This window comes from Chionomys nivalis, chromosome 16, assembly GCF_950005125.1.
Source record: "Chionomys nivalis chromosome 16, mChiNiv1.1, whole genome shotgun sequence".
Taxonomy (NCBI): domain Eukaryota; kingdom Metazoa; phylum Chordata; class Mammalia; order Rodentia; family Cricetidae; genus Chionomys; species Chionomys nivalis.
This window is the reverse complement of record NC_080101.1, coordinates 27,884,864-27,899,420: the sequence shown is the minus strand read 5'-3', so window position 1 is coordinate 27,899,420 and position 14,557 is coordinate 27,884,864. Positions and strand designations below refer to the sequence as shown.

The 14,557-nt window shown below is 49.5% G+C and overlaps 2 protein-coding genes across 3 annotated transcripts; one reads left to right on the top strand and one right to left on the bottom strand.

Annotated features, from left to right (window-relative positions):
- Positions 1-1,369: 1,369 nt before the first annotated feature.
- On the bottom strand, positions 1,370-3,743 carry Sigmar1 (sigma non-opioid intracellular receptor 1). The gene is made up of 4 exons (XM_057790561.1): positions 3,491-3,743; positions 3,159-3,359; positions 2,936-3,028; positions 1,370-1,748 (listed from the first exon to the last, which is right to left on the bottom strand). Exons 1-4 carry the CDS (start codon positions 3,651-3,653, stop codon positions 1,522-1,524), a joined length of 684 nt encoding a protein of 227 aa, XP_057646544.1. The 5' UTR covers positions 3,654-3,743; the 3' UTR covers positions 1,370-1,521.
- A 5,944-nt stretch (positions 3,744-9,687) lies between these two features.
- Galt (galactose-1-phosphate uridylyltransferase) lies at positions 9,688-12,845 on the top strand. Of its 2 annotated transcripts, XM_057790546.1 has the most exons (11): positions 9,688-9,842; positions 10,150-10,319; positions 10,537-10,612; positions 10,690-10,738; positions 10,850-10,979; positions 11,105-11,161; positions 11,323-11,445; positions 11,666-11,798; positions 11,899-11,982; positions 12,256-12,410; positions 12,665-12,845. In XM_057790546.1, the coding sequence occupies exons 1-11, from the start codon at positions 9,761-9,763 to the stop codon at positions 12,743-12,745; spliced, it is 1,140 nt and encodes a 379-aa protein (XP_057646529.1). In that variant the 5' UTR covers positions 9,688-9,760; the 3' UTR covers positions 12,746-12,845. The 2 variants fall into 2 exon arrangements, with proteins under 2 accessions (XP_057646529.1, XP_057646530.1); XM_057790547.1 differs by lacking the exon at positions 9,688-9,842 and having other exon boundaries at positions 10,184-10,319; positions 10,534-10,738.
- The last annotated feature ends 1,712 nt before the right edge of the window (positions 12,846-14,557 follow it).

Sequence of the window (14,557 nt, the reverse complement as noted above, 5' to 3'; positions counted from 1 at the left end):
AAAGGCAAACCAGAGAAGAGGTCCTCTTGTTCCATGTAGAGTTGCACTCCATACTCTGGGAGCCCCCAAAAAGCTAGCTGAGAATGTTTCAACTCAAAAGTGAGAGTATAGTGCCACCCCATGGCCATGCAGGGGTAAGTTCTCAGGACCATCCTCAGAACTGAACTGGCAAGAGTAGTAGTCACACCTCACACGATTCAATTCCTCATATTCCAAAACTGATCTCTATAGATGCAACCCAGCCAGCAGGAGACTCGGGGCCCTCTAGGGTTGTGGTCCGTACAACGCTAGCCTAGCATGCACGAAGTTCTCTGGCCTTAATCCTCAGCCCTAGGAAATAGAGGCAGGAGGGTCAGGATTTCAACTTCATATAGTAAATTCAACACATCTTGGGCTTAAAAAAAAAACGCTGCATATGGTGGTGCTCACTTTTAGCCCCAGCACTCAGAAGGCAATGGCAGGCAGATCTCTGAGCTCCAGGAGGCCAAGGCTGTACCTTACTCCAACACCACCCACCTCTACAAAGGCTGACTCCTAGGTAATTCTTAAAACACATTCAAATATATAGTCCCTTCTGTCCAGAACAAGTCCTGCAGACCGGATTGCACAGGACACCTTCTTGAAGTGTCCCAGGAGGCTGTGGTCTTTCCTGATATTCACACACATAAGGAAACGAACTGTTTAACAAGTTTTATTGACAGAGACAGACAGGTAGACAGAGAATGTAACAGAAATGTCTGGAAACGGAGGCGTATGCACATACACTAAAGGCTTTTTTGGGCTTGGGTGCCTCCTTGGACCCAGGATTCCTTCTCCAGGCCCTCTCCTTGGGGGCAGGCCCAGAGATGAGGCCAGCATTTTCCGTACACCCCAACAGGGATCTCTGAGATGGAAGACCCTCCCTTCAGCATTCTGTCCATTCCTCTGTTTTCCCAGCCAGCCGAGCTGGGTGGCTGAGGACATGGAGGAGAAGCCAGAGGGCACTTGCATAGCAGGGGAGTGGAATGGAGCTAAGGCATATGGTGAGGGAAGGGGAGATGAAGGGAAGGACATCATGGCTGCCGGTGAAGGGGGCCTCCCGGGGGCAGCTCCACTTTTCCTTCGCCCGAAATCACTACTGGATTGAGGCATCTGAGTGAGGAAGAATATAACATCCACTCCAATCCTTAATCCCAGAGCCCTGAATGCCAGCAGGACGCTCTGGAAAAGCCTGCGTCAGCGAGTCAAGCTTGTGATAGGTGTTCAGACGTGACTGGCCCCCTTGGTATATATGTAGGGACCCTCTCTGGATGGATGGGAGTGCATGACCTTACAGTACATACAAATCTTAGCATCTCTATGCGTCTCATTTGCTCCCAAAGAGCTGTGTCTGGATGTATAACTATGTATGTCCTTCCTCATACAGCAGAAACTTAATATGCGTGGTATATGCTGCTGTCTGTGCACATGAGTTCCAGCAAGTAGATGAGTGTGGTCCTGCCCGCTCCTGTCCATCCACAGGTCTTCCTCAGTCCTGGCTGGTCAGGGGTCTTGGCCAAAGAGGTAGGTGGTGAGCTCAAGCCGGAGGCCCCGAGCATAGGAGCGAAGGGTATAGAAGAGGGTGAGGAAGTCCTGGGTGCTGAAGACAGTGTCAGCCAGTGCAAACGCCAACGTTGATGGGATGACACCCCGGCCGTACTCCACCATCCATGTGTTTGGTCCCCACTCCACAGCCGTTGCCTCTCCAGGTCCGTGCACAACTGTCTCTCCTGGGGGACAGACAGGAAGTATCCTCGTGAGGAGCCCAGCCCTGCCCTTTCCATGGCCTATGCGCTCTCTATGTAGAGGTGAGGAATGAAAAGACAATTTCAAGAAAGGAAAACAAGGGGGCTGGAGAGATGGCTCAGTGGTTAAGAGCATTCCCAGCAACCACATGGTGGCTCACAACCATCTGTAAAGAGGTCTGGCGCCCTCTTCTGGCCTTCAGGCATACACACAGACAGAATATTGTATACATAATAAATAAATAAATAAATATTTAAAAAAAAAAAAAAGAAAGGAAAACAAAAACCAAAACCCCATTGGCCTGGCTGTCCAATCAGAGGGGGAAGAGACACCAAAAACGCCCACTCCTGAATATCCTATGGCACTACCTGGCCCATGTCCTCTCTTGGGGAAGACTATGGAAGGCTACCCCACCCAGCTACAGGCTAATATATAGAAGCCATGGGCATCCGCATTCCCAAGTCTCACTCATATAAAACAGAAATATTGTTAACCTCTGAGCTGGGCTAATTTGAAAGGGCGTGGAATACAAGGCTTGCCAGGCTTTTCTGAGAAACTCAGCTGTCTGATCACAAAGTTTAATGATTAGCCTTACACCGGCAAGTCCAAACCTTTTCTTTTATATGTATGCAGAAGTCCGTTTAAAAAAAAACAACAGGAGTTGGAGAGATGGCTCAGTGTTAAGGGCACCTGGCTGCTCTTCCAGAGGACCCAGCACCCACATGATGGGTCACAACACTTTCTAACTCCATTCTCAGGGATCAGACGCCCTCTTCTGGCCTTTGAAAGCACCAGGCACTGACTGAAGAGGTGCACAGACACACAAGAAGGCAAAACACCCACATGCATAAAAGTAAACAAACATTTGAAAAACAACAACAAAATTACAAAACCCGCAACTGTCTCACTACGTTAAAAATAAGGATGGCAAACGATTAGAGTATCTCCCAAACAACTGCTGGAATAATGGCTGTGTAAAATCAGACCCCTAGGAGGAGAAACTACCAACGAAAGCGACAGGGTTCCTCCTCATGTCTATCCTAACCAAACACCTGTGGCTTACCGGAGGGAAGAAGGAAATCACTGGATAAGCCTTCTTGGGACGCCCTTTCCTCGCATTCTCGGTCTTTCCCTAGCCTAGAGGGCGCCCCCTCGGACAGAACTTCCTTACCTGGGTAGAAGACCTCACTTTTCGTGGTGCCCTCTCTCCACTGATGGAAGGTGCCAGAGATGATGGTGTCAGAAATCTCAGCCCAGTATCGCCCTGAGGGACAGTAAAATAGACGCCCATCAGGGTATCCTAGTCAACACACCGCCCAGCCAAACCTCAGAATAGAGGGCATCGGCCCTCGAACAGCCCCAGCCTCCCATCCCGGCCCACCGCCAGCACTGACCCGAATGGCCACGGGAGCCCAGGGCGGTGCCGAAGAGTAGCACGTACTCAGACAGCGAGGCGTGCAAAAGACACATGGCGCCCATCCAGCCGCCCGCGTTCACAAACACCCACTGCAGCTCCTCATCCGGCAGCACGTGGCCTGGGTGCAGCCTCCGCAGCTCCACGATCAGCCGAGAGAAGGCCAGTTCATGGTCCAGTCCTGATGCAAAAAGGAGTGGCGTGGGTGAGACCAGTCCCCGGTCGGGGTTCGGAGGGGAAGGAGCCCTCGGGAAACGCAGCTCCGAGCCGCTCCAGGCCGGCCCACCCGGCTCCCCGGCCTCACCCGCTCACCAGCGTACTGTCGAGCAAGCTGCGCTATCTCTTCTCGCTGGAAGACGAAGCTCTGCGTACCCAGCCATAGCCAAACGGCCTGGGTCAGCACCGCGGCAGCAGCCAGAAATAGGGCGATCCATGCCCACCGCCGGCCCACGGCCCACTGCATCCCGGCGGGCATCCTGGCACCACCAGCGTAGGAGACAGCTACGGCCTCAGGTTAAGCACATACAGACTCAAAAACCGCTGCCCACGGTCGCCCCCGCCACCATGGTACGGCTCGCCTGGGCCAATCGGAACGTCCGGGGCACCTAGCACCGCCCTCTGGATTGAACCATTTTATAACGGGGAGAGCATAGGTTGGGTGGCGCGGTCCAAACAAGAGGTGAGGGGGCGGGACCGTGCCTCCTGGCTATAGCCCTAGAGTTTTCTGTCCTGGTGTCCCCCGGCACCACACTCTGTGGGGGAGAGCTGCGGGGAGACCCAGAATGGACTGACCCACCTGGGCTGGCGGTTCCAGAAGTAGAACTTTCTAGGACTCGTGATTGCTAGCATAGAAGCGGGGAGGAGATAGTGCCACTGGGAAAGGCCACGTGAAGTGTTTTGAGATAAGGGCTTTTGCAGCTGATGGGAAGCATTCCAAGAGTCAAAGAGGGAGGGGTATGTAGATATATTTGTAGATAGGGTCTCACAACGTAGCCTTAGCTGGCCTGGAACTCGCTGTGTGACTAGGCTGACCTCTAACTCTCCGGGAGCCTCCTGCCTCTCTGCCTTTCCTGTGCTGGGATTAAAGGTGTGCACCACCACGCTTCTTTGGCGTAGTGTTTTCTCTGAGCCTACAGTTAGTTCATTCTATGTTCTGAAGCACAAAAATGCGAAAGGCCTTGTAAACCGATAAATTTATCCACTGGGGAGCTATGGGATTTAATTTTGCCACAGAATGGTACTGGGCTACATTTGGAGGGGAGCAAAATTGGACTAGGGTCCAAGTAAGAGACCCATCTATGTTACTGCTACCTAGAGAGAGATCTTGTTTCACTAAACAAATTAACTAACTCTGGGCACTGCCCAGATGTCTCAGCATTTAAGAGCATATAAGGACAGCTTTATCTGTAACATAGAATAAACGAATACAAAGTATCTGCTTCGTAGCCCATACGTTTATTATGATGATTATTAAATGAATTAATATTTTAAAGTGATTAGTGCCTGGCACATGGTTAGGATTATATGTGTTAGTTAGAAAAACACAACATAAGGCTGAGAGTGGTGGCACACATCTGTAATCCTAGAACTTGGGAAGTAAAGGCCCAAGGATCAGTAGTTCAAGGTCACCCTTAGCTAGAGTCAGCAGAGGTCACAGGAGACAACAAGAACAGCAACAGAAACCATAAAGAACTAGAAGAAATTAGCCTTATACACAGAAGTGAGGGAATGAAGGATCACAGTAGTCAAATGCAACGGAGGGATTCAGGAAACACATGGAAATGACCATCAGATTCTTCAGTAGGAGTATGCAGCAGGGATATATATATATATTTCACTTTAGTTTATGTGATTTGGTGTGAAGGTATCAGATCCCCAGAAACTGGAGTTACAGACAGTTGTTAGCTGTCATGTGGGTGCTGGGAATTGAACTTGGGTCCTCTGGAAGAACAGCCAGTGCTCTTAACCGCTGAGCCATCTCTCCAGCCCTGCAGCGACATTTCCTTTTGCTCTCGAGCAATCAGAGTACATTCCACAATCTCCACTGTAGTTGGGTAGGGCCATGTGCCATGCGATTTTATTCTGGACAATAAAATGGGAGCAGAAACACCTATAACATTTCCAGGTCTAGTTTCTAAAAGCATGTGACCTCTTGGGGCTGGAGAGATGACTCAGTGTTTAAGAGCACTGTTTGATGGCCAGCATGCACATGGTGGCTCACAGCTGTGCATAACTCCAGTTCCAGTGGCGCTGATGCTGGCCTCAGTGGGAACTGCACACACACACACACACACACACACACACACGGTGCACTGACATACATGCAGGTAAAACACCAATACACATAAAATTTAAAAGACTGTGAAATTCTATCACCCCTTTTTTTTCTTTTCACCTTTGGCCAGTTAAAAAAGGCCTATTGTTGTGTGACAGAATGTCCCCTGGGGAGGCGCAAAACACAATTCTACTCACCCCAGACAGGGAACCCACAGCAGACCAAAGTACAAAAACCACCAAAATCCAATTTGGTAAACCAGTGAGTTTTATTGGGGTTACTTACAGGAGCAAAAATGACCAATAGACAGTTGCTTCACTAAAGCCCACTCCAACAGGGTTGACATCTCAAAAAAGCTGGGCATCTGAAGCACACTGCACAGTCTACAGATGGTTCAGCAGGCTGGAGAGCGTCGTTTCCAAGTAACTCAGTCGGTTCAAATCTCTTCCAGGCAGCTTAGCTGCTTCTGCTTCTTCCAGGAAACTGGTCTACTCTTCAGAGTTTACTTTGCAGCTCAGCTTCACTTTGGCTAAGAGATACTCCCAGCTTTTATTGCTTACTAGTGAATTTGGTAGGTTTCAGGGATGTCCTGAAACTGGTTTGAGTTGTTTACCTTCCTGCTTACTGAGCTTCCTGCTTGATGGGACGTTTTAATCCCAGGAGGAAACTGTTACACAACACCTATCATGATGTCTGCTCTTGTCTGTCAACTTGACTACATGTGGAATTTACTAAAACCCAAATGATTGGGCACACCTGTGAGGGTTTATTATCATTATTATTATTGTTAATTAAATCAGTTGAAGAGGGAAGACCTGCTTCTAATCTGGATCTTTGAGGTAGGAAGATAACTGTTAATCTGGACCACACCTTCTACTGGCAGCCTATATAAAGGACATGGAGGCAGGAAGCTTGCTCTCTCATTTCTGCTTGGTCACTCTCGATGGCAAGTCCATTAGAGTCTACTTCTTTGGATTCCAGTGTATTTTGAAGACCATATGAGACATCCAGCCTTGTGGACTGAACACTTACTGGATTCTTGGTCCTTCCATTGGTAGATAGCCATTGTTGAACGAGCTGGACCACAGCCTCTAGGTTATTCTAATAAACTGTTCTTTCTTGCCCCTTGGTTTTTCCACATTGCAAAATATTGTACAGTTCAGAGTAAAGGCTGGGGCGATGGGTTATGGTGTCTTTGTTTGGTTTTGAGAAATCTAGTGTAGAATGGAAGACTGAGGAAATACGTTTTGAAGTCTCTGGCTTTTATGTCCTTCCTAAATGGACCATCCTCAAAGACCACTGAGAACCCTCTAGTTAATTCTCTTTTCTTTTAAAAAAAAATGTTTATCCATTTATTTATTATGTATACAATATTCTGTCTGTGTGTATACCTGCAGGCCAGAAGAGGGCACCAGACCCCATTACAGATGGTTGTGAGCCACCATGTGGTTGCTAGGAATTGAACTCAGGACCTTTGGAAGAGCAGGCAATGCTCTTAACCTCTGAGCCATCTCTCCAGCCCCTGTTAATTCCCTTTTCATATTTCTTCACCAGGTTTCTCATAAATAAATAAATTCCATCTTCTCAGCCTCAAACACTAGCTGCACTATCGATAGTAACATGTCTCGTCTCTATGTGAGTCAGGGTAAGTAACTGTAGTTGCTGTAACAACTCCCACCTCCCTGCCAAACAACACCCAGAGCTCAGAGGGCCCTTCTGTAGCAGGCGTCTGTCCTCATTCCAGGCCGAAACATTTTCTGAGACCATCAGCCTGCAACTTCCCTTTCTGGTCTTTCTGAAACCTCCTCTAATACGGTCCATAAAAAAAGAAAACCCTATGCCGTTGCGTGACTCCAGGGGGTAACTAAGGGGATGACAATGACAGCCACTTTCTCATGTCACAGCAGAGATCCTATATTTGGGTTCTGGGAGGGAGAGGACCAGATAGGCCCCATCTAGACCATCCTCCTCTTCCCCCACAAGAGCGGTCTGGAAAGACACAGAAGAGGCATGAAGATGTTCCTAACGGGTGGCCAGAGTCAGTTGGCATGATCTAGGGAGTGACACTGAAGCATCGCTCTTCCTGAGTAAATGCGACGCCACAGTCTAGTCACTGAGAGACAGCTAAAGGGGTAGAAAGCATGTTCCCTCTTCCTGTCCTCATCCTCTGATGTACTTTGAGCAGCCGCTGGCCTGCTAAAACTCATATTGCAGTCCATGCCCTCTGCTCTCTACCTAATGGTCTCTTCAGATTCCAGACCGAAGATTCTAGGGCAGAGGTCAACACCAATGTCCCAATGCTTGCAGCTCAGCTGCCAGTATGCCTGCCTCTGCATAGCCTGCAGAAATGGAATAGTGAGACATACCTAGAATACCAGTAGTCAGGAGGTGGAAAGCAGGGAGATTAGGGGTTCAAATTCATGCTTTCACATAGAGAGTTCAAGGCTAGTCTGGGAGATATAAGACCCTGTCTCACAAGAAATGAAAACAAATCAAAAAAAAAAGTTTCCTTCAAACAAAATCAAACTTTCTATAGAAAATACCTCTGGGGGCCCTGAAAGATGGCTCAGTAGTTAAGGCATTTGTTGTTCTTGCAGAGGATCTGGGTTCAATTCCCAGCACCCATATGGTGGCTCACCTCTGTCTTCAGTTCCAGGATGCACAGATATAAATGCTAGCAAAACACTCACACATATAAAGTAAGATAAACAAATCATAAAAAGAGATTTTTTTAATATTTTTTATTTCCTAGATTCTTTTATATTTATTTATTCCCCCCTTTATTTGATTGTCTGAGACAGGGTCTTTTTAAAGTAGTTTTGGCTGACTAGCACCCTCTTTGTAGACCAGGTTACTTAGAAAGCTCCACCTGCCTCTGCCTTCCAAACGCCAGAGTGTACCACATTGTCTGGGCTTTTGTTTGTTTTTGAGACTGATTTCACTATATTGGCCAGGATGGTCTAGAACTCGTGGGCTCAAATGATCTTCTGACTCAGCTTCTAGAGTAGTTAAGACAACTACTAGAGTAGTTAAGGCAAACACAACACTGTGCCTGGGATATATATATATATATATTTCACGTTCGTTATTTATTTATAGATTGGGTCTTGCTATGTAGAACTGTGCAGGCTGAACTTGAACATGTAAGCTTATTGTCTCTGTCTTCAGAGGGCTGGGATTAGAGGTGTACACCACCACACTTCACGCTCATTACTTAGCTTTTTCTTTTTTTAACCAAGACTGCAGATGAGGATGGAAGTATTGTTACAATGAAGTACTCACACCTCCAGGCAATACTGAAGGGCCAGGCTTCATCAGTAAGTAAGAAGTCCTTTCTACCCTAACCTGCTCTGTAGACCAGGCTGGCCTTGAACTCACAAAGATCCGCCTGCCTCTGCCTCCAGAGTGCTAGGATTAAAGGCCTGCGCCACCACTTCCCAGCTTTACTAAACATTTTAACCATGTGTCAGACACCCAGGTTCTATGTAGAGTATAGAGATGCCCCTGGGCAAAGAACAGCAGCATCCTGGACTCACAAAGACCTGGGTCACCTGCTGAGTGGCTGAGGGGGAAAACAGATGTTTAGTAAAAGCAATGTCTTCTTTACATGACTGGGCCATCGCACTCGCTGCAGCTGTGGTTACCTGCACAAAATCCGAGATCTGGCCCATCAGTATTTCGTACTGGATGTGGGTTGGGGGAAGGACTCCACCCTCCTTGAGGGGCTGTTGGCAGTTAAAGGTTGCTGATGGAGTAGTGTTCTTCAGTGGTGTAGCTGATACGTAGTCCATGCTCCAATAAATACCCTCCTCTGTGCTCAGGCAAGCAACCCTAACTAATTTCAGTGGGTCACAAAAGACCAAATAATAATAATAATAATGATGATGATGATGATGATGATGATGATAAATAAAAGAAAGAAAAAGAAATGAAAGTAGGGGAGGCTTACTGGGAATAAAAGTTCCAATGGGTGACCAAAAGTCATTACATTCGTGTGTGAAAATTTCCCTTCCCCCTCAGTAAATATTTGCTGAATTCATGGCCAGACGAATGGGTACAGCAACCAGTTTTTCACAGACACTTCCCAGAGAAGTGGCTCCTACCCGATGAGGAGGGGGGTCTCATTAAAACCACCCGGCGAGCTGTGTGGCGGTCCTGAGCCCCGCCCCTAAGTGGCAGGCGGACCCCGTCACATGTTGGCGGCTAGCCAATCATCTAGGGAGGGCGGGGCAAGAAAAAGCGAACGAAGGGTGCTCCTAGCCTAGCGGACAGTCCTGTCTGAATTCAGGTCATTTCGGGTGGCCTAAATGTCGCAAAACGGAGCTGATCCTGAGCAGCGCCAGCAGGCGTCGGAGGCGGACGCCATGGCAGTGACCTTCCGGGCGAGCGGTAATTGCGGGGCGGCCTGGACCCGCTGCGGCCAGTAGCCGAGCCTACCTTTTCCGTAGGAAGTTCTGGTTCCCAACGTTAAGGTCGGCACTCCCACCCGAAGTCGGGTGGCCGGCCGAGGGAAGGAAGGGCTTGTGCCCATGTGGCACTGTAAGGTTTTAACCCTTTAACTCCCCTCCGTCAGCCTTTAGAAACACTTCGCCCAGCGAGCGCCCCTGAGCTTGGGTCTGCTAGTGCGTTTTAGCCCTTCAGGGAAGAAGAGGGAGACAGGGAGCTTTACTAATTGATCTTGACTGACCGTCCCCAGAACACCAGCATATTCGCTACAATCCGCTCCAGGACGAGTGGGTGTTAGTGTCGGCCCATCGCATGAAGCGGCCCTGGCAAGGACAAGTGGAGCCCCAGCCTCTGGAGACAGTGCCTCGCCATGACCCACTCAACCCGCTGTGTCCCGGGGCCACACGAGCCAACGGGGAGGTGAGCACGAATGCACAGCCACCAAGTGAGATAGGAGGAAATCGTTCTCTCTTGTTGCTGCCCTTCATCCACAAGAGGGAGCAGTGCGCCTCTTTTTTGGGTCATATCCCGTCAAGCAATTTTGATCCTTAGAGTGGGCCTTCCTCGCCCCCTAGCAGCTTGTGTAGGCCTTGAAGCCCGCCAGGTGGTAGTATTTCTAGCCTCTTCTTGTCAGTAGGTGAATCCACTCTATGATGGCACCTTCCTGTTTGACAATGACTTCCCAGCTCTGCAGCCCAATGCTCCGGATCCAGGTACCGTCAATCTAACCAGTGTTGGGGACAAGGGAGCGGGAACTTGTGCTGCAGAGAGTAATGCTCCTTTATCTCAGGACCCAGTGACCATCCTCTTTTCCGTGCAGAGGCCGCCAGAGGAGTTTGGTAACTATGGATTGCCCTTTACAACCTCCAGCCCAGGGTCAAAGACTAAGACCTGGACTTGGACCAACCAACCCCTATCTCTCTGTCTTCCCGTCTCCCCTCCCCACGCAGTAAAGTCATGTGCTTCCACCCCTGGTCGGATGTGACGCTGCCACTCATGTCCGTCCCTGAGATCCGAGCTGTCATCGATGCCTGGGCCTCAGTCACAGAGGAGCTGGGTGCCCAGTACCCTTGGGTGCAGGTCTGTGAGGGGGAGGTAGAACTTTGGTTTGGGGGAGTACCATTACTGCTTCCACAGGGTGTAGTCAGGAGCGGGTTGACTTGATGTCTCTTGGACTATTAACCCTCTCTACTCATACCCAATAGATCTTTGAAAACAAAGGAGCCATGATGGGCTGTTCTAACCCCCACCCCCACTGCCAGGTCAGTATGTCAAGGCTGGTAATGGCTTTCTTGGCCGAGTCTCCATGCCGACATTGTGGACAGAACTAGATTAAGGGACGGATCAAAAGGAATGCATTAGCAATGTGGAGGCTTAGGGATAACGGACTTGCTTACCCTTCTTTGCTCTTGCCCCTTGACAGGTCTGGGCCAGCAGTTTCCTGCCAGATATTGCCCAGCGTGAAGAGCGATCCCAGCAGAGCTTTCACAGCCAGCATGGAAAGCCTCTGTTGTTGGAATATGGCCACCAAGAGCTCCTCAGGAAGGTGGGAGAGCTCCAGGCCCTGTGTTCCCAAGGAGTCTCTAGCCCTTTGACTGTCAAAGTGCACAGAAGGGGGATGGACTTCCTGCAGTCACCTACAGGAAGGTAGACGAGGGTGGTGGCAAAAGTGGAGAGACACAATCAGATCCTTCTCTTTTGCCTTCCTGATACTCGTCCCCTTCCCCCTCTTACATGTACGCCCCATTTCCATTCTGTGTGTCCAGGAGCGTTTGGTCCTATCCAGTGAGCATTGGCTCGTCCTGGTCCCTTTTTGGGCAGTGTGGCCTTTCCAGACTCTACTGCTGCCCCGGCGGCATGTGCGGCGGCTGCCTGAGCTGACCCCTGCTGAACGTGATGGTAAGGATCCCACATAGGACCCTGGGACTGGGTGCTGAATAGACGGACCCTAATGGGTCCAGCACCTATTTCCAGGTTGAAAACGAGGCTCTGATTCCAGATCTAGCTTCCATCATGAAGAAGCTCTTGACCAAGTATGACAACCTATTTGAGACGTCTTTTCCCTACTCCATGGGCTGGCATGGTAAGGCTTTTGGTGGTGGGGTAGCCCCAGTACTATTTCTGGGTTTCTAGATCCTGGCTTAGGGAACTGCGTCCTACCAGGCATTAAAACATTTGGTGGACATATCCAGAGCAGGGGTGCTGGGACTGAGGGTGGAGTCATTTGATGAAATTGTTCCCTGGTGGAAAATACTGGGAACTGTAGTATTTAGGCACCTGGCCTACTTTAGGGGAGGGACCAGACTGAAGACTTGAAAAAGAGCTTTCTGGATCATTTCCATCTTTCTCTTGCCAGGGGCTCCCACGGGATTAAAGACAGGAGCCACCTATGAGCACTGGCAGCTGCATGCACATTACTACCCCCCACTGCTACGCTCTGCTACTGTCCGCAAGTTCATGGTCGGCTACGAAATGCTTGCCCAGGCTCAGCGGGACCTAACTCCTGAACAGGTCAGGGCTCAGCATCCTGGGTCTTCATAGCCCCTTTCACCTCATTTTCTCAAGGGATTCCAACAGTCATGATTCTGAAAACACAGGTAATCCTAAGAACTCGGTTGCTGCTCAACCCCATCCCCTGTGACTTCAGCTGTCCTTGTTACCAGTCTTCCAATACCATAAGTACTCCTCAGTAATTCCGGGACCCAGAACCCCATACCATTCTGGGTGACCCTTACTCTCTGTGTTTTCTCCTTGTCCCCTTCTAGGCTGCAGAAAGATTAAGGGCGCTTCCTGAGGTACATTATCGCCTGGCCAAGAAAGACAAGGAAACAGCAACCACAGCTTGACTTGTGATGACAGCAGAGCCTTGAATCTTTCTGCCCGAGAGAACTGGGACCTGGAGTTTGGGCAGCTGTGACATCAATAAAACTGCATCTCAGATTTCAACCGTGTTTTCTGACACAAGAGGAGTGTGAACTCTTACATACTGGAGGCTAGGGGAAAGGCTAAGTGTGACTCCACTCTTTCCTGCCTACAGATGTTGACAATGTAGGCCAGAAAGATTTGATGCAGGAATTCCCTCCCAAGCCAGAGGGATGGTGCACACCTGTAATTCCATCACCTTAGAGACTGAAGTAGGACTGTGAGTTTGAAGCCAGCGTGGGTTACCTAGCAACACTTAATCTCTGAAACCAAAGCCAAGCTGGGCCTAGTGGTGCAGGGCTGTAATCCCAGCTACCCAGGAGGCTGAGGCAGGAGGATTGCAAATTCAAGGCAAGCCTGGGTAGCTTAGAGAGACTGTCTTGAGAAATAGCTCAGTGATAGAATATTTCTCTGGTATGTGTGAGGCTCTGTGTTCAATGCTTAGTTTTTTGGGGAAAAAATTGTACCTCTGATCTCTGTAGAATATTCGCTATTGTATCTGATCCTCTTTTGATATAAACATCATTCTAATTTTGGAGACTATTTTAAAATCCCATGCTCTTAGCTTTGCAGAGTCTTCGGGAAGGCGAGTGTCCTTCGTATCACTGAGTTTATTACTGTCAGCTCACCAACCCTGGGCCTCAAAGCTTGGTGGGGAGAGGGTGAACAGAATCCTAGTCCCAGAGGTCAGTCCAGACACTGGGCTGCTGGCCAGAACCCTGGTTTTGTGAGTGGCCACAGCTAGACTCTGCTCCAGACCACAGGGGCTAAAGGGGCGGGTTGGGAGTGTGCATGTGGCTTGGTGTTCTTGGCTTCCTCAAGCCTCTATGTGCAGTGTATGTGGCTTCAGCTGTGCTGATAAAACAGTAGCTGCTCGGGCATGGAGAGGACACCAGGGTAGCCCTAGAGGCTGCCCTCTCCTTTCTGGATCTGTTGGGTTTTTTCCTCCTTGTGATAGCGGAGGGACAGCAGGCTTTTCGGTTTACGACCAGATGTCACGTGGTGTTCTCCAGATTCTAAAGCAAGGTTGAGAGTTGTGAGTGACGTCAGGGAGGCTAGAATGCCTCTCTTCCTTTGTTTCCCATGGGAACTGGGTCTTAGAGATGAGAAGTCCGCACATAAAACCTGGACAAGTGACGGGCTGACCCAGAAGAACCCTGGCTTCCTCTTCCTGCCTTCTAACCTAGGGCCCTTCCTCCTGAGACCTTGGAGAGATGAGGGTGCCTGGGATTGGGAATACTGTGAGGGTCTGGGAAATCAAAGTAGGCATCTCCCTTGACACTCCCTGGGTAGTTAGCTGGTTTCTTAGGGCATACGTAACCCCCCTGCCCCCCAACCTTGCCTGTATTTGGGATTGCCTGAGGAGTTCTAAAAACAGTACTGGGGTCTGGATGCAACAAGCAGAGATTGTGATTTAGCTGGCATGGGATGGGACCTGGCTATTCTAAAAGTACAATACTCGACAACGTTTGAGAACTAAACCAACCTTCTGTTTTCCTATCTTATCTGAAGTCAGGGGCACCTTCAACAAATGCAGTCAGTTGCCCAGTGGTTCAGTAGGGGACCTGAGGCTGCGTGGACGGCTGGGAGGGGAAGAGTCTGAGCACCTTCAGGCCTGCAGTCCCGGGGAGGACAGGCCTTCACGAGAGGTATAAGGAATGCAGCTTTAGGTTTTGTCCTAGGAATCCTACTCTGGTACTCTCTCCTCTCAAGTTCCAGACGGGACAGGAAGTGTC